This window comes from Castor canadensis, chromosome 5 (genome assembly GCF_047511655.1).
Source record: "Castor canadensis chromosome 5, mCasCan1.hap1v2, whole genome shotgun sequence".
In the NCBI taxonomy this organism is placed as follows: Eukaryota; Metazoa; Chordata; class Mammalia; order Rodentia; family Castoridae; genus Castor; species Castor canadensis.
Window position 1 is genome coordinate 67600360 of NC_133390.1, and position 26987 is coordinate 67627346.

The window sequence follows — 26987 nt, forward strand, 5'->3', positions numbered from 1 at the left end:
TCTAGGGTTCCTGCTGGGGCTTGCCCTTGGAGCCAGCGGCGAGCCTCTGTCAGAATTCTCTGCCGCTCTTCTGTATTGAAAAATGTCAGGAAGATCTGCTGGCAGTCATCCCAAGTGGGTTGATGGGGCTGGAATATGGATTGTAGGAGATTGACCATAGCCTGATATTTTTCTGAATATGACAGCATATGATTCCTCCAATTTAGGAGGTCAGTTGAACTGAAGGGCTGGTAATAAAGGATATAGAGCGTAGGGCTGGACCATGCCATGAGCATCAACCCGCTGGGGCCCTTGCATCTCATGGAGAGGCATCTGCAAGGCCCTGGCTTGAGGGGCTGTTGCCTGAGATGAGCGAAGGCAGTGGCTCAGGGGCTGTAGACTCAGACTCCAAGCCAGGGACAGGTGTGGGACATCGCTGGGACTAGGAGGCTGCTAGTGGGGTGGAGAAGGGCTCACTGAGGTGGTGGGCTAGCTCAGAAAGGTGGCACTGGCTGCTCTGATGGTGGAGGTATGCTGGGAATGTATGGTGGGGGCACTGGCAGCTCATCTTCTGGATCCCCTGGCAGAACAGGTTTGGTCACATTCTGGTCTTTAGGCTTTATTGCCTGGGCCACGAAAACTCTGCTCTGTCCCTTTCTGTTAGCACAGAGTCAGACCCAAGAGGGCATGGTCTGAGCCACCTGGAGCCAGGAGTCAATATATGGAAACTGGTTGGGGTACCCAGGGTTTCCTATTACGATCTGATAAATGGCTCTGACCGTGGGTAAATCTAGAGTAACTTCAGGGCGCCAGTTGACCCCAAAAATGGGCCTTTCTGACTCGCGTAGTGTGCGCAGCTTTCTAGGAGACATTTTAATCCCATAATCCCCTGTAAATCCCTTCTTAAAATGTTTAAGCATACACTTCAGGACTGTGGGTTTTGAAGAACTTCCACCCATGGTAATTAGAAGTATCCCCTATTTCCACCCTGTGTATTCCCCCCTGCATCAGTGGTGCAAAGACAAATAAAGGTGGGTGCCCCTTCAGGAGAAGAGACCAATCAGATATCTGTCTGGCCATATCCCGAAGGAACTTCGGTGCCTCTTAGCATTAATGGCGGGGTCAGCCTTGTGACTCTGGATCGGGGATGCCCCTAATGCCACCCTAAGCCATATGAGGTTCACCACAGTACCACAGAACAGACCCACTTGGACCCCATAGCTTTTCAGCCGTGGGGCCACAAACTCGAGCCTGAAGTGAGGACAAATCAGGCCACTCACTCACTCACACACTCTGAAGTTATTACAGTTTTCCTTCCCCCCTTCTTGGAGGATTCCCTGACCTGTGGAACTCCTCTTGGAGGTTCCTGGGAGTGGATCAAGCTCCCCTTCCATCCATTGGACTGATTTCCCAGGGGTGGTGCTTACAGAGTCCGGACGAGACTGCCAGATGAGTTGGTCCACTTCTCCTTGGAGTCCAAGCCGGGCCAAGACTGCTCAGAGAGATGGAGCACCACCAGGGCGAAGGAGGACCTGGAATACCATCGGGCGGCACACCACCTCGTTCAGTCCCCTGTTCCTCCCTACTCCAGTGCCGCCCAGCTGCTGGCTGGTGGCTCAAGGGGACAGTCGGTTGGAATCTCACTGGGGCCTCCAAGATGTTGTGGCAATATAGTCAGACAAGAAACCAAGCGACACTCGGAGGAGTGGAGAACTCAGATTTTATTTTTACGCCAGCGAGCCCAGATGTATACATGTGTCTGAGCCCTGAACAAAGGATTCACAAGACATTTAAAAGGTAGTACAGGGCATCAGGTTACAAAGATGTGCTCAGGTTTTGGTGTCCTAACCAGTGAGTTAGATTGTTTAGGTTAATTGGGCTGCTAGTGAGCTAGGGACCTAATGTTGTTTAGATAAGAACAGCAGGGAAGGCCTACTTTGGAAAGTTTATTTACAAGTAGAGACAAAGAAAGGCAGGAATGGTTGCTTATCTCTGCATGGTGCCTTTCATCTCAGTCCTGAACTTTTGCATGGCTCTCTCACAGTTCTGTTCCAGGTTACAGCTTTTAATTGACAGTTTACCATGTTTTTTTTTTTTTCCTTTTCCTTTTATTATTCATATGTGCATACAAGGCTTGGTTCATTTCTCCCCCCTGCCCCTACCCCCTCCCTTACCACCCACTCCACCCCCTCCCTCTCCCCCCCCCTCAATACCCAGCAGAAACTATTTTGCCCTTATTTCTAATTTTGTTGTAGAGAGAGTATAAGCAATAATAGGAAGGAACAAGGGTTTTTGCTGGTTGAGATAAGGATAGCTATACAGGGCATTGACTCACATTGATTTCCTGTGCGTGGGTGTTACCTTCTAGGTTACTTCTTTTTGATCTAACCTTTTCTCTAGTACCTGTTCCCCTTTTCCTATTGGCCTCAGTTGCTTTTAAGGTATCTGCTTTAGTTTCTCTGTGTTGAGGGCAACAAATGCTAGCTAATTTTTTAGGTGTCTTACCTATCCTCACCCCTCCCTTGTGTGCTCTCGCTTTTATCATATGCTCATAGTCCAATCCCCTTGTTGTGTTTGCCCTTGATCTAATGTCCACATATGAGGGAGAACATACGATTTTTGGTCTTTTGGGCCAGGCTAACCTCACTCAGAATGATGTTCTCCAATTCCATCCATTTACCAGCGAATGATAACATCTCGTTCTTCATGGCTGCATAGAATTCCATTGTGTATAGATACACATTTTCTTAATCCATTCATCAGTGGTGGGGCATCTTGGCTGTTTCCATAACTTGGCTATTGTGAATAGTGCTGCAATAAACATGGGTGTGCAGGTGCCTCTGGAGTAACCTGTGTCACAGTCTTTTGGGTATATCCCCAAGAGTGGTATTACTAGATCAAATGGTAGATCGATGTCTAGCTTTTTAAGTAGCCTCCAAATTTTTTTCCAGAGTGGTTGTACTAGTTTACATTCCCATCAACAGTGTAAGAGGGTTCCTTTTTCCCCGCATCCTCGCCAACACCTATTGTTGGTGGTGTTGCTGATGATGGCTATTCTAACAGGGGTGAGGTGGAATCTTAGCATGGTTTTAATTTGCATTTCCATTATTGCTAGAGATGGTGAGCATTTTTTCATGTGTTTTCTGGCCATTTGAATTTCTTCTTTTGAGAAAGTTCTGTTTAGTTCACTTGCCCATTTATTTATTGGTTCATTAGTTTTGGGAGAATTTAGTTTTTTAAGTTCCCTGTATATTCTGGCTATCAGTCCTTTGTCTGATGTATAGTTGGCAAATATTTTCTCCCACTCTGTGGATGTTCTCTTCAGTTTAGAGACCATTTCTTTTGATGAACAGAAGCTTTTTAGCTTTATGAGGTCCCATTTATCTATGCTATGTCTTAGTTGCTGTGCTGCTGGGGTTTCATTGAGAAAGTTCTTACCTATACCTACCAACTCCAGAGTATTTCCTACTCTTTCCTGTATCAACTTAAGAGTGTGGGGTCTGATATTAAGATCCTTGATCCATTTTGAGTTAATGTTGGTATAGGGTGATATACATGGATCTAGTTTCAGTTTTTTGCAGACTGCTAACCAGTTTTCCCAGCAGTTTTTGTTGAAGAGGCTGCTATTTCTCCATCTTATATTTTTAGCTCCTTTGTCAAAGATAAGTTGCTTATAGTTGTGTGGCTTCATATCTGGATCCTCTATTCTGTTCCACTGGTCTTCATGTCTGTTTTTGTGCCAGTACCATGCTGTTTTTATTGTTATTGCTTTTGTTAGGACCCGGAATCCTATTCCCCCGAGAGACAGAGAGCCAGGCGTGAATGCAATCAACAAAGCAGAGTTTATTGGACTGGCTAGCCAGGGTCGAGCTCCCACACGGACACGCAGGACCGGTTAGGAAAGCAAGACCCTGAGCCTCTTAGGGGGAAATCTTATATAGACTGCAGTGGCGTGCATATTTTTGTTATCAACATTAGACAAGCAGGCAGAGCACATCCTGCACGTACTTCACATCTTGCTCGTACCTCACATCTTGCTCGTATCTCACATCTTGCTCGTATCTCACATCTTGCATTCCTCACATTCTATATGCCCTAACTGAGCCCTGCCTCATTGCTTATCTTATCTACATGGGATGTTTGGTACTGGTTTCTCCAACAAGGGGGTTGGGGCCCGCTGAGACCTCATATTCCTTTCATTCCCCCCTTTCTTATGGCCTAAATTGAGGAATCATCCTCGAGAGGATGAAGAGCCTGATATTGTTGGCGGAGGACCAGAAGTTGGATAGTATTAATTCGACTTTTGACAAAAGTCATAAGTCGGTTTAGAATCCAGGGTCCTATGGTAACAAGCAGTAGGATGATTATTATTGGCCCTGCCAGTGCAGATAAAAGGGTAGCCAACCATGGGGACTGGTTAAACCAAGACTCGAACCAGCTTTCCCCTGCCTCTTTTTCTCGTTTTCTTTGTTCCAGGCTCTTTCGGAGTTTAGACATGGAGTCACGAACAACTCCGGTATGGTCAGCGTAAAAACAACATTCTTCCCCTAGAGCAACGCATAGTCCCCCTTTTTGGAGGAACAACAAGTCCAGACCTCGTCGGTTTTGAAGTACTACCTCAGACAGAGAAGTGAGGGATTTTTCTAGGTGGCTAATGGAGGTTTCTATTCTCTCTATATCTTCGTCTATGGCTGCGCGCAGCGAAGACATCCCTTTATGTTGAGTAGCCAGGGAGGCTATGCCGGTCCCTGCCCCAGCCACCCCTAGGCTAAGTAGGGTAGCAATGGTTAGTGTAGAAATAGGCTCTCTCTTCTTTCTCTCACCTGTTCCTATATTCCAGTATGAATATAGACTTTCCTCCGAATGATAGAGGATGCGGGGCAGCACAACCACTATAACACAGAATTCTTTAGAGCTGTTAAACACCTTAGTTGATAGGCATGGGGTGAGTCCGGACTGCGAGCATAGCCACCACCCATTGTCCTTTGGAATTACCCATTTAATAGCATTTCCCCAGGTAGAACTGGCGTTAATAACAGTACATAAGTCCCGTCTGTTCTTTGGCACTTTTCCTAAGCAGGTTCCTTGGCCGTTTACCTGCTGTATGGTCAGACCTCTCTTACGGTCTCCCCAGGAACATTGACTAGGGTTTTCCTCAGATGAGGTATCGTGAGTGGTGTTTAGCCCTATTGCCTCATAGAATGGGGGCCTCACATCATAACATAACCAACAGGAGTTAGTCATGTTAGGGTTGGTGTGGTTTAACGTCAGGAAGGCAGCACCCACTAGCTCCCAGAGCGGGTCTTTAGATGCGGTCATGAGACTGGGCCTCACCAGGGGAGGGCTGGTTTCTGATGGTCTTGGAGTTGTAACATTAGCCCGAGCTATGGTTGAGGGAAGGTGGTGAGTTGTGGAAGGTTGGGGAGATGGCTTTACATTGGGCGGCCTAAGTACCTTATTGGGGCCTACAGCTGTGGACGGTGGCCCTATGGGCTCAATTTTTAATCTGACCACTATGGTCGAGCCAGCATGTCCACCATATTTATAAAATACAAGTCCCCATACCTTACCTTGTATCCACCCAGGGGTGTCCTTCTTGCCAGTTTCAGTGAAAGTGACCTTGATTCTATCTAGATCCGTGGGCTGGCATTTATGGGTGGGTATTGGAATTCTGTGCCCCCTTAATATCCCATTTACAAAGGCAAATTTGACTAGGTCTGATTTTGATATCCCCCATTTCCATTCACTATCATTGGATGTGACACATGCCCATGACCTACAGAAGGAGTATTGTATCCCCCCACATTCCTGGTTCTTTTTGTGGCCGGGGCAGGCATAAAACCCATAACGTCGGGCTGACTCCGGGGCAGTAGACTTGTAGGCAGGATTGATGTCTCTGAAGCAGAACTGAAGCTCCGGCCACCAAGTTCCTATGGGGGCAGTGCGAGTAGTCTCGTTGAGGGTGGTATGAGTCTCCCCATCGGTGAGTATCCAGGTTTGCTTATAGGGCTGGTGAGGGTTGGTTTCTGCGAGGCTCCCGCTCTGGGCATTGAGCAAGATCAGAGCGATCAGCCACCCCATCCGTGGCTGCTCCTGAAGGCTCTGCATGTTCCCGGGGCCACAAAAGCTTTAGCTTTAATGGGTTGTCTGGGTGCCGCCGTACAGTCCACTCCTTGACCCCTTCTTGTTTTTGATGATTGGCTCGACGCACGTGGGAGTGGTGGATCCAAGGTCCGATGCCATCAACCTTGAGGGCGGTAGGGGTAGTAAACAGTACAACATAAGGTCCTTTCCATCTAGGCTCTAGGGTTTTGGACTGATGCCTTTTAACCCATACCATGTCACCCGGGACTATGCCATGTTCCGGAGCCGGGTCCCTCTTAACAGCGTGGTATGCTTGAATTAAGGGCCAAATCCGTTGTTGCACTTTAGCTAAAGCCTGCAACATGGTCAGGTAATTTGGGGCCAGATCACCTAGTTCTGGGCTTAAGGTCCTCTGAATGATGGGGGGTGGAGCCCCATACAGGATCTCAAAGGGAGTTAGCCCATGGACATAGGGGGAGTTCCGGACTCGGAAGATGGCCAAGGGAAGGAGCGTCACCCAATCACCGCCAGTCTCCAGGGCCAATTTGGCTAAAGTCTCCTTTAGTGTCCTATTCATCCTTTCTACTTGCCCTGAGCTCTGGGGGTTATATTCACAATGTAGCTTCCAATTGGCCCCCATAGTCTGGGCTAGTCCCTGCAGGACCTTACTAACAAAAGCCGGACCGTTATCTGACCCAATTGCCTCGGGCACCCCATATCTGGGTATGATTTCCTCTAGCAAAGCCTTTGCCACTACCTGACTCGTCTCCTTCTTTGTAGGAAAAGCCTCCACCCAGCCTGAAAAGGTATCTATGAATACCAGCAAATATTTGTACCCAAACTTTCCCGGTTTTACCTCAGTAAAATCCACTTCCCAACTTCTTCCCGGAGCCCTCCCCCGTTCCCGAGTACCTGTATGGTGCCCCTCCCTTCGTCCTGGTTTCATGATTGTGCAGCTGGCACAATCTTCCACAATTTGGCGGACTGCTATGGTCTGGTTCGGAAATCGGAGCTGCGCAGATGTCAACAAGTCTAGTAATTTTCTCCGCCCCAAATGGGTGGACTTATGTAAGTTAGCCAACAGGAATCGTCCGAGTTTTTCAGGCAGAATTAACTTGCCTTCCAAGTCGCTTTTCCATCCGTCTTCCCCTTCTCTAAAGGGGGAGTGGGCTCTCATCCAAGTGAAATCCTCTGTGGAGTATTCTGGTCGGGGGGGTAGTGGAGGGAGCTCTGGGACCGGCACGTCTATCGCCGCAACCGTGGAAGGTTGCCCTGTCTCCATGGGAGGACTCACCATTGCTACTCTCTTTGCTTCTTGATCTGCTCTGTTGTTACCGACAGCTTCCGGCGTCTTGGCAGACTGGTGGCCCGGGACATACATCACTGCCACTGCCTTCGGTTTTTCCACTGCCATTAATAGACGCTGGACTTCGGCTAGGTTCTTTAGATGTTTTCCTTCTGCTGTGCGGAATCCTCTTTCGCGATAGATGGCCCCGTGGACATGGATGGTACCGAAAGCATAGCGGCTATCGGTGTAGATATTGACTCGCTTTCCTTTTGCCCTCTCCAGGGCCTCTGTGTAACTTCGGAGAGGAATTCTTTGCAGTTATGGACAGGTGTCTGCAGTTCCGGGTTAGGCAACAAGGTGGCAGGGTTCAGGATTACGGGATCTGTGAATGTGATCCGAGGGGAATCCAACAAGAGCCCCTGGTAGTGGGTGAGCCTGGCATTCGTCATCCATTTCCCAGGGGGTTGTTTAAGGATTCCCTCCACCGGGTGAGGGGCCGTTACCCAGAGGGCCTGTCCAAAGGTTAGTTTATCGGCTTCTCTCACCAGCACGGCAATGGCCGCTATGATGCGGAGGCAGGGGGGCCATCCTGCCGCTACTGCGTCTAATTTCTTGGAAAAGTATGCCACTGGTCTCTTCCAGGGACCTAGCTGTTGGGTCAAGACTCCTTTGGCTACCCCCTTTTTCTCATCTACAAACAGAGTGAATGGTCTTGTAGGATCTGGCAAGGCTAAGGCAGGGGCCTGCAAAAGAGCGTCTTTTAGCTGATCAAAGGCCTGTTGTTCTCTCTCTCCCCAACTCCAATCTGGAGCTTCTTTGGTGGCCTCATATAGGGGTCTGGCTATTTCCGCAAATCCTGGAATCCAGAGTCTACAGAACCCCGCGGAGCCCAGGAATTCTCTCACCCCCCTAGTGGATGTTGGGGATGGGATAGCCAGAATAGTCTGTTTCATGGCATCAGTCAGCCACCTTGCCCCATCTGCAATCCGATAACCCAAATACGTCACTGACCTTTTACAGATGTGAGTTTTCTTGGCACTTGCCCGATACCCCAGCTCACCTAATTCCGTTAGCAGGTGTTCAGTAGCCTTGATGCACTCCTCTCGGGTTTCTGCCGCTAACAGTAAGTCATCAACATACTGTAATAGAGTGACTCGTGGGTGGCTCCGACGAAAAGGTTCCAGGTCCTGGCTCAGGGCCTCATTAAACAGGGTGGGAGAGTTTTTAAATCCTTGCGGCAGTCTGGTCCAAGTGAGCTGTCCGGATTGGCCCCCATCTTCTTGCCATTCGAAAGCAAATAGCGGCTGACTAATTTCTGACAATGGAATGCTGAAGAAAGCATCTTTCAAATCAAGGGTTGTATACCATACTTGCGAGGGGGGTAGGTGGCTGAGCAAGGTATAGGGATTTGGAACGGTGGGATGAATGTCCTCCGTCCGCTCGTTTACCTTTCGTAGGTCTTGCACAGGCCTATAGTCCCCGCTTCCCGGCTTTCGGACAGGGAGCAGAGGAGTATTCCAGGCAGACTGACAAGGTCGCAGTACTCCTTCCTTTATTAGCCTGTGGATATGAGGGGCTATGCCTCTTCGGGCCTCCTCAGGCATAGGATACTGTTTCACCCGAATGGGGAGAGCAGAAGCCTTCAATTGTATAACTACGGGCGGGAGGTGTTTGGCGAGGCCGGTTCCCGCAGTCTCCGCCCAGGCCGTGGGAAATCTTTTTACCCAATGAGTCATGTCCCCTCCTGGTTCCTGTTGACTCTCAAACAGACGATGCTCGTCAGCCAATGATAGGGACAAGACATGAATCGGGCTCCCTTCTCGATCAGTCACAATTATTCCATCTGGTTCAAAATGGATATGGGCCCCTATTTTGGTGAGTAGGTCCCGTCCGAGCAGGGGAGCGGGGCTCTCAGGGACGACCAAGAAGGAGTGTGTGACCTGGTGTTTTCCTAAGTTCACCTTTCTTTTGGTAGTCCATGTACATAACTGCGTACCGGTGGCCCCCTGAACAACACTTGTTCGTGCCTTGTTCAAAGGTCCATGTGCCTTGTTTAAAACCGAATATTGGGCGCCGGTATCCACCATGAACCCCATCGGCTTCCCCTCCACATGCATTGTTACCCAGGACTCGGGGAGGGGGTCTGAGCCCCGTCTCCTTCAGTCCTCTTCTCCGGCTAGTAGGACTCTGGCCTGCTCTACTGCTCGTTCCCTTTCCCTGTTTTCCCCCGGTCTCCTTCCAAACCCTCTTCTTCCCTTTAACTTAGGACATTCTCTCTTCCAATGCCCCGTTTCCTTACAGTAAAAACAGTGTTCCTTATCCGGGGTCCTGGCGTGGCCCCCTCCTCTGGGTTGGTCCCGGACACCCGCTAGGAAAATACGAGCCATTTCTCTCTGTTGCTTTCGGTTTTCCTTAGCCTGGAACTCCCGGTCCTCCTTTCTCAATTTCTCCTGGGCTTCCCTGTCTTCCTTTCTCTGTCTTTCCTCCCTTTCTTCTGGAGTTTCCCTAGCGGTAAAGACCTTTTCTGCTACCTGTAGCATTTCCCTTATAGTCATCTCCCCTAAGTTTTCCTGTTTATTGAGTTTTCTCCTAATGTCTGGGGCTGCCTGATTAATGAATGAGAGTACCACAGCAGACCGGTGGAGGTCCGCCTCAGGTTCAATCGGGGTGTACTGACGGTATGCCTCATAGAGGCGCTCTAAGAAACCGGCTGGGCTTTCGTTTTCCCCTTGAATGACTGCTTTTACTTTTGCAAAATTGGTGGGCCTTCTAGCGGCCGCTCGGAGACCGGCCATCAGAGTCTGGCGGTAGATCCGAAGACGCTCCCTACCTTCTGCGGTCCCGAAATCCCAATCAGGGCGGCGTAGGGGAAAAGCCTCGTCTATGGCCGGTTGGAGAGTTGTGGGTCTCCCATTATCCCCCAAGACATTCTTCCTCGCTTCGTTGAGGATGCGCTCTCGTTCCTCCGTCGTAAAAAGAGTATTGAGCAGCTGATGACAGTCATCCCAAGTGGGGCGGTGTGTATGCATGATGGACTCCAGGAGATCTATGAGACACTTGGGGTCTTCAGAAAAGGGCGGGTTCTGCGTCCTCCAGTTATATAGATCACTGGAGGAGAAGGGCCAGTACTGAAACTGTTGCCCTCCTCCCGGTCCCCCTTGGCCCACCATCCGGACTGGAAGTGTAGGGACAGTTTCCTCCCCCTGTGTTGATGAGGGGGGCCCGTCTTCCCCCTCCCTTTCCCGGATCCCTCGGGGGCGAAGTCTTCGACCCATTCCTCCTCCTGCTGCCAGTCCTGTTGAGGAGGATGAGGAAATTTCCTCCTCCGGGGCACTGGCTTGGCCAGGGGGAGTCACGTATGGAGGCGGCCGATCTTCCTCTGCCCCTGCGAGGGATGGGTAAAGGGGGGAACTCTCTGGTAAGACCGGAGATGGTGAAGGAGATGCCCTAATTTGAGGACCGGTCAAGGTGGGAAGAGGAAGTTTTTCCTCCTCCTTTATGACCAAGGCGGGTGTGACTGGGGTTTTAGCCCCGGGGGCCGAACTGGAGGGGTGGGTCAGAAAAACTGTTAACCAAGGGGGAGGGTTCCTCACCAGATCCTCCCAAACCAAAATGTAAGAAACTTGGTCTGGATGGCCTCGATTGTCTGGCTGAAAAATGACTGCTTTAACCTTAGTGATCAGGTCTAGGGAGAGGGAACCTTGAATGGGCCACCCGACTCCAAAGGTGGGCCACTCTGCAGAACAAAAGGTGTCGAACTTACCTTTCTTGATGACCAGACCCGCATTTAAGGCCCTTTCTTTAACTTCTGGAAAGTGAGAAAGGATCAGAGACTTTGGGGTTGTTTGTCCCTGTCCCATTGTGGAAGGAGACTCAAACACCAAGAGAGATAGAACAAAAAGGGTAAAGGCAACAATAATTCCACACACACACAACACTCTCCAGCACTCGCTCGGACCGGTCCTTCTCTCACACTGGTGCGCACCCCATTCAACCTCCTCACCGTCCAACTGGGATATCAGGCCGAAAGGCGTCCACTTGACGGGTGGTCGGTCGACTAGCTCAATTAGTTCTTCACCTGGCGCCAGGGTTCCTAAAATGCTCGAGCCCAAATGAGAGGAAAGCCTCTCCCAATAGGACCCTGTGGTCCTCCTTGCGAGATTCCCAGAATGAATCTCCCTGGGGATTGGCCGAATCCCCGCCGCGGCCCAAATGGAACACTCAAGTTCCTCCAAATGAGGGTCTGGGATCCCCTCCCAACGCCTAGGACTTGGGATCGCCCCTGCTTTCTCGCAGGCAGGTTCTGTCTCTCGAGAAAATGAAATCTCGGTGGGACCTCCAAATGTTAGGACCCGGAATCCTATTCCCCCGAGAGACAGAGAGCCAGGCGTGAATGCAATCAACAAAGCAGAGTTTATTGGACTGGCTAGCCAGGGTCGAGCTCCCACACGGACACGCAGGACCGGTTAGGAAAGCAAGACCCTGAGCCTCTTAGGGGGAAATCTTATATAGACTGCAGTGGCGTGCATATTTTTGTTATCAACATTAGACAAGCAGGCAGAGCACATCCTGCACGTACTTCACATCTTGCTCGTACCTCACATCTTGCTCGTATCTCACATCTTGCTCGTATCTCACATCTTGCATTCCTCACATTCTATATGCCCTAACTGAGCCCTGCCTCATTGCTTATCTTATCTACATGGGATGTTTGGTACTGGTTTCTCCAACAAGGGGGTTGGGGCCCGCTGAGACCTCATATTCCTTTCACTTTGTAATATAGTTTGAAGTCAGGTATTGTGATACCTCCTGCATTGTTCTTTTGACTGTGTATTGCCTTGGCTATTTGTGGCCTCTTGTGTTTCCATATAAATTTCACAGTAGATTTTTCAATCTCTTTAATGAATGTCATTGGAATTTTGATGGGAATTGCATTAAGCACGTAGATTACTTTTGGGATTACTTTTTGGGATTACTTTTTACTATGTTGATTCTACCAATCCATGAGCATGGGAGATCTCTCCACTTTCTATAGTCTTCCTCAATCTCTTTCTTCAGAAGTGTATAGTTTTCCTTGTAGAGGTCTTTCACATCTTTTGTTAGGTTTACACCTAGGTATTTGATTTTTTTTGAGGCTATTGTAAATGGAATTGTTTTCATACATTCTTTTTCACTTTGCTCATTGTTAGTGTATAGAAATGCTAATGATTTTTCTATGTTGATAGTTTACCATGTTTTATGGCCCTGTTTCAAGGCTATCTTCCTCTTCATCCATAAGGTCTGAAGTAGAGGGCTTTACCTGAGAAGTCAGATTGAGGACCGATTTCCCTTTACCAGGCATTTTCTGGTCTGAACCAGCCAAGAGACTCCCTTTTCTTTTGGGAAACTTACATCTGCAAAGGAATTTGCAATTGAAAAGGAATTTACCACTGAGGGGATGTCTGAGGGTGGGTGAGGACAAGAAGGAATTCAGCATGGGGAGGTGACCTTTTGCTAAGGAGGGTAGAATCCCCTTGTTGGTTTCTTTCCCTGTTACTACACTACCTCACTAGGGAATCATCTAGGTTTGGATTGCATAGCAGTGAACAAATGAATAAAAGAACTTTAGGAATAGTTAGAATAGGAGACCACTGTTATCTTAGAATATGAAGACAAATGCTATTATTGTTAATATTTGGATGATAAGTTCTTGTAAATCCAGCTATAGGTTCAAAGGGGTAATCTGCAGAAAAAGGATTTTGTCAAAAAGAATACACCACCCTGATATGGACTGTCATTAGGTCCCATAATTGTAACTTGCCAGTGAAAAGTATCGTCAGAATGCCATCAGAATGTCATAGAGCATTCTGCTGGAGGGTCACAGACCAAATCACTAAGTCCTTATTCTATTTTAGCACATTCCTGGCTCCTCACTCTTGTGTGCTCACAGGTCCTGCCAAAACTCTTAGTCTCTTGTCTCAACCTGGGGACTGGGCCTACCTTAATCTGCAGGCTTAGCCTCCTCTCTCCTTTTAAGGCAGATGGTGCCTCCAGCTCTATGGGACTTGCCACATGACACAGCCCCCTTCCTTCTTCAACCATAAATAAGCTTCTGCTGCATATGTATCTATACCACAGTTTCTTTATCCGTTCTGTGGGGACATTTGGCTTGTTTCTACTCAGCAAAAATAGTTGTTTAAACAAGATTACTAAAAAGTATAGCCGTGGGAAATTTAAGTTATACCAAAGTCAAAAACTTTCTCTTTTGAGAACAGCTGCCTTCATCACCATAACAATGATCTAAATCAGCTCCTGAGTGGGTAACTATTGGCAGTGCAACTGAGTGAGTGGTGCCAGACTCTTGAATTCTGGTATGCTTTAGTGGCTCTCTCCCCAGAAGCCAGTAGCATATTCTCCAAGGAAGGCTGCCCTCCATACTTCCTGTTCCCTAGGGGACTGGTACCATTCTAAACTAGTATTTTCATTTCTGAGAAACTTTTAGTTTAGTTTAGAACTGCTTGCTGGAATTGGCCGTAAATATATTTTTTCCCTCTTTGTACTAGCTTATTTCTCATTCATGATTAAAAAAAAAAAACAGAGCCAATTTCTAGTCTGTTATTTTTTTATACCAGTTAACTGGAAAGTTACAAGTATTGATTTAGTTGTATTTTTTTAGTGGTGGTGGGTACACAGGGTCTCACTGAGTAACACAGGCTGGCCTCAAATTCTCTCCTGCCTCTCCTTCCCAAGGACTGGGATTACAGTCATGTACCACCTGTCCCAGCCTACAAAGATTGTTTTTATTTGTTGTTCAGACTGGGGAGGAAATTTTGTCAATATTTTTTCTTTATTTGACAAAAGCGTTTCAATTGTTGAATGTTCTCTCAGATAGTAACCATGTGGCTCTGTGGTGGTGCTCAGCAGAGGGCTCACATGCTGCTTGGTCTGGTAACTCTTTGGCTATGCTTTCTCTCTGCTTTCCCTCAGAACACCTGTAGGAAGTCTGTTGGTGGCACTTCAGAAGTACTGCGGTGAGACTGTTCAGGAGCGGAAACAGAAGGACCTCAAGGCACTCCATGAGCTGAAACTGGAAGAGTGGTAAGGAGCATGGAAATACCAGGGGGCAGACTGTAAGGTTGTGCTCTGCTAAACCACAGGCTCTAAACTGCCACTCAGTTCAGTGAGGAATTTATTTTTACTGTGTCCTTAAACTCACACCCTTCGTAGTCCTTGAGTGTAATTAGGGAGAATGAGTAAATGAAAAGCACTAATTTTACTTAATCTGATGGGAACCTTCCTTTACTTTCTAAAAATGTTAAAATGGCAACCGTGGTGGCTCACATCTATATTCCCAGCTACTCCAGAGGTAGAGTCTGGGAGGATTGCTGCAAGGCCATCCTGGGCAAAAAGTTAATGAGACCCCATTTCAACAAATAAGTTTAGCATGGTGGGGCACCACTGTAATCCCAACTACAGGGAGGTATAGGTAAAAGGATAATGGTCCAAGGCCAGCCCTGGGCAAAAGCAGGAGATCCTATCTGAAAAATAACTAAAGCTAAAAGGACTAGGGTCATGGTTCAAGTACCGTGATTGCCTAAGTTCAAACCCCAGTACAGCAAAAAAAAAAAGTTGTTATATACATTTCATTTGGTTTCCTTCCTTCCTTCCCTCCCTTTCTTCCTTCTTCCAAGCAGTACTGAGGATTGAACTCTGCTAATAAGGTATTCTACCACTTGAACCACACTGTCAACCATTTTTGTGCTGGTTATTTTTGAGATAGAGTCTTGCTTTTTTTGCCTGTGCAGACCTAGACTGTGATCCTCCTATTTGTGCATCTCCATGTAGCTGGGGTGACAGGTACTACCACACCCAGCTATTGGTTAAGATGGGGTCTTGCAAACTTTTTGCCCAGGCTGGCCTCAAACCTTGATATTCCCAATCTCTGCCTCCCAAGTAGCTAGGATTGCAAGCATGATCCACCATATCTGGCTCTTTTCTTACATTCTTGATTGTGTAGGAAATCATTTAAAGGGAATGCATATCAAGCAATGAGCTTTACTTGGCTTGTTGAAAAAGTGATATCCCAGGCTGGCAGAGTGGCTGAAGCAGTAAGAGTGCCTACTTAGGAAGTGTGAGGCCCTGAGTTCAAGCCCCAGTGCCACCAAAAAAAAAAAAGTCCTATCCCCTGTACTACTTATACCTATAAATAATACGGAACATGTTAAGGCTGCACATTGAAAAATTCCACTTCTTGCTGTAGACAAAAGTAGACACATTTGCTGTTCGTGAGTGACATATTACTAGGAGCATGAAAACTTTTGCCTGTTCATCCAGTCATTTCCTAGGGTTCAGTAATTTCCGTTTCCCGGGGTAGGGTAATCAGAATGATGATAGACTTGGTGCAGGTTCTATATAGGATCAACAGGCTGCATGTTCTCTAGTGCTCCTGAGTATAAGTTATTCTCCCTGATTTGGCTTCCCGGATACTGCTGCTGCTGCTGTTGGTAGCTTTGGTAGTTGGATAGATGAGCAGTCATTTTTCCTAGTGATTTTATTTGAAACCTCCATTTGTGTTAAGCACTTAAGCATACATGCATGGAAATTCTTCATAGGTCTGTTGTCTAAGGACTTTAGTGCTGTAGGAGAAAAAGCACTCATATTGGAGCCAATAAAACCTTGAAAACTGAGCTTAAATCCTTGCTAGACTATGAATTAGTTCTGTGACCATAGATATTTTCCAAAACTGTCTTCAGTTTTTTCAGCGGTTCTGAGGGCCAGAATTTACCACAGTATCCGATATTTGCTTATTCATTCCTTCCTCTTCATGGAGGGTGTGGAATGCAGTTGTCTAGGCACTTAAGATTCTGAGTGCCAGCATAAAATTTGATATTTTAGAGAATTAAAAACATGAAAGCTGGGACTGTAGGCATGGTTCAAGCGGTAGAGCACCTCCCTAGCAAGCACAAGTCCTTTGTACAAACCCCAGTATTGCAAAAAACCAAAACAACAACAAAAAAATGAAGGTATGAGCTTATTTCTGGTTCCCTAGAGGTCATAGAGACTTCTTTTTTGAAAAGAAAGCTTTGAGAAAGGGTAGAGAGGCTGTTTGACTCTTATGTATAGTATGTTATGGAAAAATTAACATTTGGAAAATATGAATAAATAATAAAATAAATTTTATTAAAAAGAAGTGAGAATAACTACAGAAGTCGATCAGTGACTTAGAGATGGAGAACCTTAAGAATGCGTAAAAGCAGTAACTTGAGTTATGATAATGAAAATAGTTTGGCCAAAGAAAATGTTAACAGTGCTGGTTCAGTTTGTGATCAAAAGACTTCCAAATTCTTTGTCCTGCATGGAAGAATCCATGGCAGGACATATGGGTGTAAACGGAGTGTATTAAAAGTTAGGGAAGCGAAACATAAAGGGAAGCATGGTGAGGCCCAGGTAGAAGCCGGAAGCCAAGAGAGTGTGTTTCTGCTCTTCAGGTGCTTTTACAAGGCAGGCACTCTACCACTTGATCCACTCCATCAGCCCTTCCGGTGCTTTTAAAAACTACAATAACCTATGAGAAGGGGAGAACTAGATGGGGTTCAGTGAGTGGGGAGGGGCACGGGCGGTTTCCTGCCAGGTGTGGGTGGTCTGGGCCTTCCCTGGGCAACCTGCATATGAGTCTTGAACTTTCCCTACTCCTAGCCTGCCTCAGAAATAGCATTAAAAACGTACAGCTTATATATGTGTGTGCATGTATGATATTTTGAAGAGTTAGTTCAGTAAATGTCTGATTTTTTTTTTTTTTTTTGGCAGTACTGGGGTTTGAACTCGAGGACTCACATTACTGCAGGTGCTCTATCACTTGAGCCACTCTGCCAGCCCTTTTTTGTTTTGGATATTTTGAGATAGGGTCTTAAACTTTTTGCCCAGACTGGCAACCATGATCCTCCTGATCTCTGCCACCTGAGTATTTAGGATTACAGGCATGAGCCACTGGTGCCCAGTTTATGTGTCTGATTCTTTGCCTGAATATATTATAGGGAAATCAAACAGTTTAAAAATTGCCTAAGTTAGCAGAAAATACAGAAAACTGGTGATAGAGATATAGAAGAAGAAATGGCCAAACCTGGTTGAGTTGAAAAGAAAGTTATAGTTAACCTTGATAATCACTTAAAGAAAAGACACTAATACTTGATTAAAAAAAAAACTGATCTGTTATTTAGAACTTAGCTTCAAATTCTTCATAAATACATGTCTACAGAGTTGTCCTGTCTGACTTTTCTCTACTTGGATCACCATTGTTTGTCCAGTTCCTGCAGGGTCTGGTGAGAGAGTTTACACAATGGAATAGTATTCACCTCCCATCCCAAGACAAGAAGACTGCCCAGCTTCAAGACTTCCACCTTAGCACAGGGTGTGTCCACTCCCACTGATCAGCCATGTGAGGACTCTGGGGCCCAGTGTCCTGGAATATGTTAGGGATCAGGGCTGTTGCCACAGTGTTCATTTTGGTAATGGGGAATCGTGGCTGGCTTGTGAGTGGAACAGGTTAGGAGAAAGAAGTAAGTCATTGTATTTCAACTGCAAGGAGCTCATAAGTTGCCATACCAAAGCAGGGAAAGTAAGACAAATACTATTTTTTGTTTTGTTTTAAATCTCTGTAAGAACTAACGAAATGGAGCAGTACTTGATACATCCTTTTTATTCTTTGGTTACAGGAAAGCCAGACTTCAAGTTACTGAGCAACTTCCTACAGAAATTAAAAATAGCTTAGAGAAAAATCGATCCAATGATGATGCTAAGAAAATTGAAGCACTGCTAAGCCTTCCTAGAAACCCTTCATCACCTGAGGAGCAAGACAAGGACTGAGAATGTGCTGGACTTGAGATTCATTGGAGTACTGAAGCCATGTGACTGTGCCCATGAATGTCAATGCCAGGCTGTGGTCACTCTGCTGACAGACATAAGCACTGGCACTTGTGGTGGCAGTAACTTGCTCTTTTTTCTTTTTGCTGAAATCAGTTTTTACTTACCCTTTTATTTTACTTACCCTTTAATTTAAATATGTGTTATATCTATATTGATTTATCTATATACTTAAATTTCTTTGCCCAAGATTTTACAAAATTAAGTAAAACACTTCCCAAAAGATTAAAATTAAATTCTACACATTTCATATTTGTTCATATAGTCATTTAAAAGGATGCTGTAAGTGGAGCCAGGCATGTGATGCATACCTGTAATCCCAGCACTTGGGAGGCTGACACAGGAGGATTGTGAGTTCAAGGCCAGCTGGGGTTATATAACAGGACCTGTCTCACAAAAAGGAGGATGCCCTAGGAATTGAAAGGAATGCTAAAATGAGACTGGGAACCTTGGAGAGCTGCTTCTTTTTTTTTTTTTTCATTTTTCTTTTATTATTCATATGTACATACAAGGCTTGGGTCATTTCTCCCCCCTGCCCCCACCCCCTCCCTTACCACCCACTCTGCCCCCTCCCTCTCCCCCTCCCCCCCACCCCCTCAATACCCGGCAGAAACTATTTTGCCCTTATTTCTAATTTTGTTGTAGAGAGAGTATAAGCAATAATAGGAAGGAACAAGGGGTTTTGCTGGTTGAGATAAGGATAGCTATACAAGGCATTGACTCTCATTGATTTCCTGTGCATGGGTGTTACCTTCTAGGTTAATTCTTTTTGATCTAACCTTTTCTCTAGTACCTGTTCCCCTTTTCCTATTGGCCTCAGTTGCTTTAAGGTATCTGGAAGAGCTGCTTCTGATAACGACTGAAAGCAGTGAAGGCCAGTCTAGAAACAGCTGCCCTGGGGAGAATAAAAAGAGTTTCCCTACCCTTCGGTGGCATCTGGTTTCCATACCCAGTTACTCAAAGTACTTCTGGTCTTAAGGGCTGCCATTCACTTTTGCTTTTTTTGGGGGCAAATAAACCTTTCTTGCTTTTACCTTGCTGGAGTTTTCTATTGTTAATTCTTATAACGCTGTACAAAACAAGAACTTGGCTGAGCACAGTGCACCCCTGCATCAGAATCACTTGGAGGAGAGGAAGAAATTAGGTAAAGCAAATAGCCTGTGAAGAACCCTGGCCCCTTGGGCCCTGGGAGCATTTTGGCCTAAATGTGTAGTAGTGTTTAGTTTTGTCATAATAAGAATCAAAGACAATTCCTATACCATTTGAAATAAAATACAAATTTAACAAAAGAAGTAGGTCAGCATTATTAAAGAAACAGTGTGACTCTGTTCTTCTCAGTATTGCTGACAAGGCATCCATGCCGTGCTACGCAGAAGCTTCTTAGAAGAGACAAGCCATCGCTACATTCAGGAGCTTGCTGAAGAAGGAAGCTGTGCTACAGATTTCAAATGTTAGCAAATGAGAAGTAAACAAAGGACTAAAATAAGTATGCAGCAGTCCCCTCCTTGTCTGTGGTTTTGCTTTCCGCAGTTTTGTTACCCATAGTTAACCATGGCCCAAAAATATTAATGGAAAATTTCAGAAAAACAATTCCTAAGTTTTAAGCTGCATGCCTTTCTGAACAGCTTGAAAATGTTTCAATCGTGCCTCACAGTCTGGAAATCATCTCTTTTGTCCAGTGTGTCTCCACTGTATACCATACTTACTCATTAGTCATTTAGTAGCCTTTTTGGTTATCAAAAGGCTATTGAAATATCACAGTGCTTGTGCTCAAGTAACCATCGTTGTACTTAGTAATGCCCCCTTAAACATGCCGGCAATTCCAATTCACCAAAGAGAAGCTGTAAAGTGCTCCCTTTAAGTGAAAAGGTGGAAGTTCTCCATGATAGGTATATATGTATATGGTTCTGTCCTATCAACAGCTTCAGGCACATGCTGGGGGGCTCTTGGAATGTATCCCCTGCAGATAAAAGAGGACTTCTATAGTGGTAAACTGCTAGTATTTCATTTTGGTGTTGAATCGTTCTACTTTTCCTAGAACAGTACTGTTGTTCAACAGAGTAAGGCCTGTGGAGCTGCACAATATAATAGCTAAAGCCATGGGCTCCAGAGGCCTGGCTTTCCAGCTTAACCTTGTTGCTTAGTAGCATGTGCCCTAGAGCAAAGCCTTTTTGGGGGGGATAGGTAGAGGGCAGTGCTAGGAAGAGAACCCAGAGCCTTGTACACACTAGGCAAGCGCAGTACCACTGAGCTACATCTCCAGCTCCATTTCACTTTAAGTGTCATTGTTCTCACCTGCCAAGTAAAATAGTATACACTCAAGAGTAGATATTAAATGAAATTATTATTTGTGTGATTGCAAAATACATATTTGGTCTTAGTCCTTGACATAGAACTCCTAAAGTCCTTGAAAAACCCAAAGTGGTAGTGTCTTTTTGTATGCTGATGAATCAAATGATGTCTAGCAACCCTTGGGGATGGGAGCTAGTCACTCAAAAGACTAAATCAGAATTAGTGGATAAGCACTTTCAGACCCACCCCACAACCTCTGTTTAGGGGAGAGGAGCTGAAGGTTGAGTTGATCACGAGTGCCCAAGGATTTAATCAATCATGTATATGAAGACTCCATAAAACCTAGAAGGACAAGGTTTGGAGAGCCAAACGTGAAATTCTTGGTGATGCCAATCTGCCTTATGTATCTCTTCATTTGTATCTTTTATAATAAACTGGTAAATGTGTTTTCTTGAGTTCTGAGGTACTTAAGCAAATTAATGGAACCCAAGGAGGAAGTTGAACCCTGATTTACAACCAGTTGATCAGAAGCCCAGGTAAAACAATCCAATGATTACGACTGGTGTCTAAAGGGGGCGGTCTTGGGGAGTGAGCCTTTACCCTGTGGGATCTGGTGCTAGCTCTAGGTAGATAGTGTCAGAACTGGATTGGAGCACAAGACACATCTGTTGTCTACTGCAGAATTAATTGCTGACTGGCTGAGAGAAATCTCCACCTTTTGGTATCACAGAAGTCTTGTATTAATTAGTGTGGAGTAAGAACAGCCTTTAGCTAATGCTCTGGTGAGCCAGGCATTATAGATGGTGACAAATATTCATAGCTCTAAAGATAGAGGGATTCTGCACAAGTATATCAGCACCATAATTTATATGTTCTGTTTTGGTTTTTGTAGTTATTCCACTTATAAATTTCTGACAGATTGGCAATTAGTCTTCTGTTCATTGTTTTACTCACAATCACATACAGGTTAACTCATCTAGAAATTATAAAACTAGAGAGCTGCTTTTAAAAATAATTTTATTCATATCACAAAAATAATCAGAATAATAGAAGTAAAGTATAATTCTTTAAAAACCAACTAGCACATTTATCAAATGTAATAATTATATTAAATTAAATAATTTAATATAATTTATTTGAAATTATTCAGCTATCTCTTAGGTTTGCCCTATTTTGTGGCTAATTCTTTTTTGAGGTTCTCTTCTGGTCAGTCTAAGGATTATGAATCTTAACTAAATGTGTGTTTATATGTGTGTGTTGTATATGTTTCTTTGCTTCAGTTCTTATCAGCCTACTGCCTTTATTTCCTTTAGTGATTTTTTTAGTGATCTGAGAGCACCCATATAAAAGTAAACCTATGTTTCTTAGTTGTACAGAAGAATCTGGTCTCATTAAAGCTACCGACACTAAACATTTTAAATCCAGCCACATTTGAGAAACTTGCTCCTCTCTTTCTGTCCAACTCCCAATTTTCAGATGAGAATATCTAATTGCCCCAGCTTCCGTTGGGTCTACTCCTGACCCAGTGAGTTGTGGGCAATAGTTTCAGAGAAAGAGGAGTTGTGAGTATCATAGCAACAGCAGTTGGACTTCTTGCTTTTCATTTCTCCACTCATATCAGAAGGATCCAGAAATACCAAAGAGGAAAAGCCACTTCTAGGGGTCTAAGGAAGCCCAATGGAAGGCTATTACACCTCAATTATCCCTCTCAAGATAGGCTTGCTATGTAGTACATACACAGGAAAACTATCTTATTTTAAATGAGGACTTTCTTTTTTAAGTATTTCAAAAATGAGGTCAAGCTAGCCTAAAACCATTTAAAAAGGTTGCCAGTCCAATATGAACTAGAAGATTGTGAATTTGTAACAATCCCTCTCCAACCTGAGTGTTGCTTCAAGGTATGAAAGGCATTCATTCATCTTACATGTCAGAGGAAATTCATTTTGGATAGTCTGTTTTCTCCTGAATCTGATGCAGAAGTGAGAAAGCATAAACGAAAACACGATGAAAAATCAAATACTGGCCAAATGCCAATAATATTTCCAATACTCTCATATAGGAATACTTACCAAAATACTTCCCACAGTTATATTAGACATTTTTTTTAGCAGTGACGATCCTTTTTGAGTATTGCATCAGGAGTATTGGATCAAGTCTTTGAAGCTGACCTAACATTGGACAAATTCTATTTCCAGAAGCACTTTGACATATACACCAGTTCAGGACCCAGGGTCAAACTGATGAAGGACAGAGCAACAGAGTTGGGAACTCGGGGGTCCTAAACTAGTTTTCTCTACGGGCCCTCTTAGACACGAAGAATTGTTTATTTCTAAACTCCTTTGTTAAGGTCACCAGAGCTACTATGGTGCCTGTTGAATTCTTCTACACTTCAGCATAGCCACTGAAATGAAAAGGCTCCCCCCACGGAACAGATTCTTGAAGGGCATCAGAAGGAGTTTCCAGAAGTCATGAATGGAGGTGGGACCTGAAGAAATAAAATAAATGAATACTTCAAGTCCTAAATTCACAAGGAAGGAAAACATTAAGATTGTATATTTTTTCCTGAATTCAAACCTCAGTACTGCCAAAATAAAATTAAATAGTATATGAGATGTAGTCTATAAATGTTATTAAGCACTAGCTATCACCAAACAACTACATGCTCCAAACAACTCCAGGCAGTCTCCTATATGTGGAGTGAAGATGTATCAGACATGTTAGCTCTTCTCAAGCCTACAGTCTGGTAAATGATGTAAGACAGGACTCATGAAATGAACCTAGTGTGGTATGTTCAGAGATGGAATGGCTTGAACTCGACAAGATGGCTCCAGATGGGCTTCATGTAAAAAATGTGGTTCATGCCTTCATTATGAAGTATCAGCAGACTGATAGAGGAAAAGTCAGGAAATTCTACATAATCACAGATCTGAGGGCAAAGAGCATTCTGGAAAGGGAATCCTGAGGATAAGCCATATTTTGAAGTGGAAAAACACAAAACAGGATAGGAATTTTAAGATACTGCATTGGAAACGATGCCAGTAGGCTATCATGGTGTAGTGAATGGAGCCAGAGTTGGAAGACCAGTTTGAAAAAAAGAGGAAAAAAAAAAAAAACCCTCTAGTTTGAGTCCTGGTTCCCTATCTGTGTGACTGTTACAGTTTCAATATGAAGTGTCCCCTCAAAAGACTTGGTTGCCAGCTAATAAGCTTTTGGGAAGTGATTGGATCCTGAGGGCTCTGACCTAATCAATGGATTAGTATCTTGATGGAATATGATGACATTGTTGGGAGGCAGTGGAAAGTAGAAGGTGGGGCCTAATTAGAGGAAGTAGGTCACTGGGGCATGCCCTGGCAAGATGTATCTTGTCCCCTGCCCCTTCTTCTCTTGCTGTGCTTGCCAGTTAACGTGAAGTAAGCAGCTTTGCTCCTACACCCTCTTTGCCATGATTTTTTTTGTCTCTCTGGGACCTGTAGTTGAGAGGGCCAAACAATGGGCTGAAATCTCTAAAACCATGAGCCAAAATAAAGCCTTCCTTCTTTAAATTGCTTCTGACAGGTATTTGTCACAGCAATGAAAAACTGACTAACACAATGAGCTCAGGCAAATCACTCAACCTCTGGGATCCTCGGGGCTTTTCCCGTAAAATGAGGATAGAAAGATACTGCTCATAGAAATTTTATACTAGGAATGGAGCCCCAGGGTCTCGTGCCTTCTAGCAAGTACTGTACCACTTGAGGCACATCTCCAGGACTTTTGGTTTTGTTTTTGAGACAGCGTCTCTAATTTTGCCTGGGCTGGCCTCTAACTCATTATTCTTCTGTCTCTATCTCCCAAGTAACTGGGATTACAAGCATGCATCATAATGCCTGACACTCATAGAAAATTATGTAAGACTAAGATGAAATCATGCTTTTGCAAAACATAAGGGCATTATTATTTGTCATTTTCCTTTATTTTTAAAAGCAATTCTACAGACTCATTTCTTATGCTCGTGTTACTCCAAACTTCATAAGTTAAAGCTTAACGTTAAGATTTATGGAGGTTAGAACTTACTTAGCCCTAATATCAGTCTTGGATTTCAGTGTTCTATTGCTTCTCTTACATGAAAAGACTATTTTCACAGTGTGATTGACACAAAAGTTAATGCTGCGTTAACTCCTTTAACGGGAAGAACATTCTAGACTCCAGATAGTAATTACTCCATTGTATGTAGAGTCAGTGAGACCAAATCTAAAACCTTGGACTTCCGTCACTGGAATCTAGTGTGTTCATGAGAAGTGACTGGACCACGGGACAAACCATAGAGAGAGGAGAACTGAAGAGGCTTAAACAGAAGAGATCAGCTGGAATGTAGAAGGCTAAAGTTTTTAAGCTTTTCCTGTAGGTTCTGGGGTCTCTTCTGAGTTTTTGAATGGGAAAATGACACAACAGAATAATTCTTTATGAAATTTGGCTCAATGATGGGTCTGGAAGTAAGAGGCAGAGAAATCAGAACAAGTGTTACTGTGTTAGTACAGTGTCCGTCACTAATGAGAGAGGTAGGAGAAAATGAGTAACCAGAATAAGAAGTTATCCCAGGAATATTGCTTCAAGATGAACTCAAATCAGTGTTTTATAATGAAAGATTTTGAATTGACTGACAAGAGGCCATTTCAAGATGGCAGAATAGCACAGCACAAGAAGAGATGGAAAAGAGCAAATTGTATGTAAGGAGAGAGCAGAAGGGTGCCAAGTATCCTGCATCTGCTTAGAGTAATCTGAATGAAGTTTTTGAGAAGGTGACACAATAGGTGAAAGAATTCAAATTTGGTACTGAAAGGAAGAAAGACTATGCCTTGTGATCCACATGACACCATGTATCCCACATTGGTAGAGAAGAACCAAAGGAGGCTACCTTCAGACAGTCTGTTCTTGTGCTTCTGCAGGTCCTTGGTAGATACTGCGTGGCCTTCTCATTTCCACCCTTGCTTCACTCCATCTTCTCAGTTCTTAGAGGAAAGAAATGAGCAATAAAGTAAGTTCATGGAGACAAGCATGAGCAATAAAAATGATAGGTGAGTCTCCCTTCAACAGTGCCTATATATTTCTATAAGCCTTCTAAACAGTTTTAGACCCCCTCAAACCAGGGGGATTTCCAGCCTTCCTCCAGGGGACATTTGGTAGTAGTTAGAGACATTTTTTGGTTGTCATAATTGGGGAATGGCCTGTTACTGGCATTTAGTGAGTAGAGGATAGGCAAACTGCTAAATATCTTATCTTGCTCAGAACAGCACTCTAAAAGACTTCTCTGGCCCCAACTGTCAAGAATAATAGTGCTGACAATGGTAAGATCTGAACTAGAGGACAAGGCTGGATAGTTTTGTATTAAAAATCACCTTGAGCTCCCTAGACTCATTTTCCTGCCCATGGTGTGAGTTCCTCATAGCATAGTGTCTAGTGACTTTGCTGAGCTTTGACATTGTGTGTGTACACACATGTGTGCTTGAAGGATGGGAAATTAGCAGATGTTGGTCTTCTGATTTTCTTAGCTTGGGGTACATGATTTCTCTGACTCCAAGAAGAGTCAGAACTCCTTCGTGGAGATTTCAGCCATACTTCTGACCTAGAAGTTCCTCTTTATTTAATCAAAGAGATTGAGGGCAGGATATGTCTAAGGACAAAAATTTAAATCCATAGAGTAAAATATTCTAGATATCTCTTTTTTTCATCAACTACCCTCATCTTTCATCCAAAAATGAGTTCTGAAGAATTGAGAATTTGTAAAACCACTTGTGACCAGGTAGCTTATTAACTTTATTACTGATCTTGGCCTCCTCCAAGAAAATGATTCTTGCCCCCCAAACTTGACATTCTGCTTCTCTTCCAATTCCAAGCAAAAGATTAGAATATCAGTTAGTATCAAAGAGGTTTTCAAATCAGTTAGCAAACCTCCATGTCTCCGAGTAAATACTGAGTTAAGGGAAAACAAAAGGACTAAACTAGAATGTTTCTTAATGGCGTTGACTTCTTGTCTTTGTGACTCCAGGGCCTAGGATTGTAGCAGGCATGTAGTAGGGGTGCAAGGAATATTTGTCCAGGGAATGAACAGAACTTGCTGAGACAAGTCAAGGAGACACTAAGGGTGCTAGAGACTTGCTGCAAGCATGAGAAGAAGCTGAAATGTCAGAGATAATGAAACACAACAATGGATTCTGGGATTCTAGGAATTAAGATCGTGATGATAGAAAGGTGTACTTACTTTTACAGAGGAATACTACAGTGATCACGAAAGCTACTGGGATTACGATATAGAAACAGAGCCAGCCCCAGGACAGGGCCTGATTATCCAGAGGTGCTGACGTGGCTGTGGAGGGGAAAAGAACAGTATCAGCTGTAGTGTGCTTCCTACTGCCTGGTTCCTGTTCCATGCCTCTTCTGTCTGCACCTGCAGAGGGTCTTTCACTTC

At 44.6% G+C, this 26987-nt stretch overlaps 2 protein-coding genes across 5 annotated transcripts in view; one reads left to right on the top strand and one right to left on the bottom strand.

The window, feature by feature from the left end:
* Timmdc1 (translocase of inner mitochondrial membrane domain containing 1) overlaps positions 1–18498 on the top strand; it is a 48881-nt gene extending 30383 nt beyond the window's left edge. For both annotated transcript variants that reach the window (XM_020176543.2, XM_074073220.1), the window contains 2 exons: positions 14318–14428; positions 18043–18498. In XM_020176543.2, the coding sequence (XP_020032132.2) occupies positions 14318–14428; positions 18043–18193 (262 nt within the window). In that variant the 3' untranslated portion in view covers positions 18194–18498. The remainder of the gene's footprint in view (positions 1–14317; positions 14429–18042) is intronic.
* A 362-nt stretch (positions 18499–18860) lies between these two features.
* The window catches only part of Cd80 (CD80 molecule), a 29846-nt gene continuing 21719 nt past the window's right edge, over positions 18861–26987 (bottom strand). For 2 of the 3 annotated variants that reach the window (XM_020176530.2, XM_074073221.1), the window contains 3 exons: positions 26781–26885; positions 25437–25530; positions 18861–23027 (listed from right to left, as the gene is read on the bottom strand). In XM_020176530.2, coding sequence (XP_020032119.1) covers positions 25439–25530; positions 26781–26885 — 197 coding nt within the window. In that variant the 3' untranslated portion in view covers positions 18861–23027; positions 25437–25438. The remainder of the gene's footprint in view (positions 23028–25436; positions 25531–26780; positions 26886–26987) is intronic. The other variant, XR_012447956.1, reaches the window with a different exon arrangement.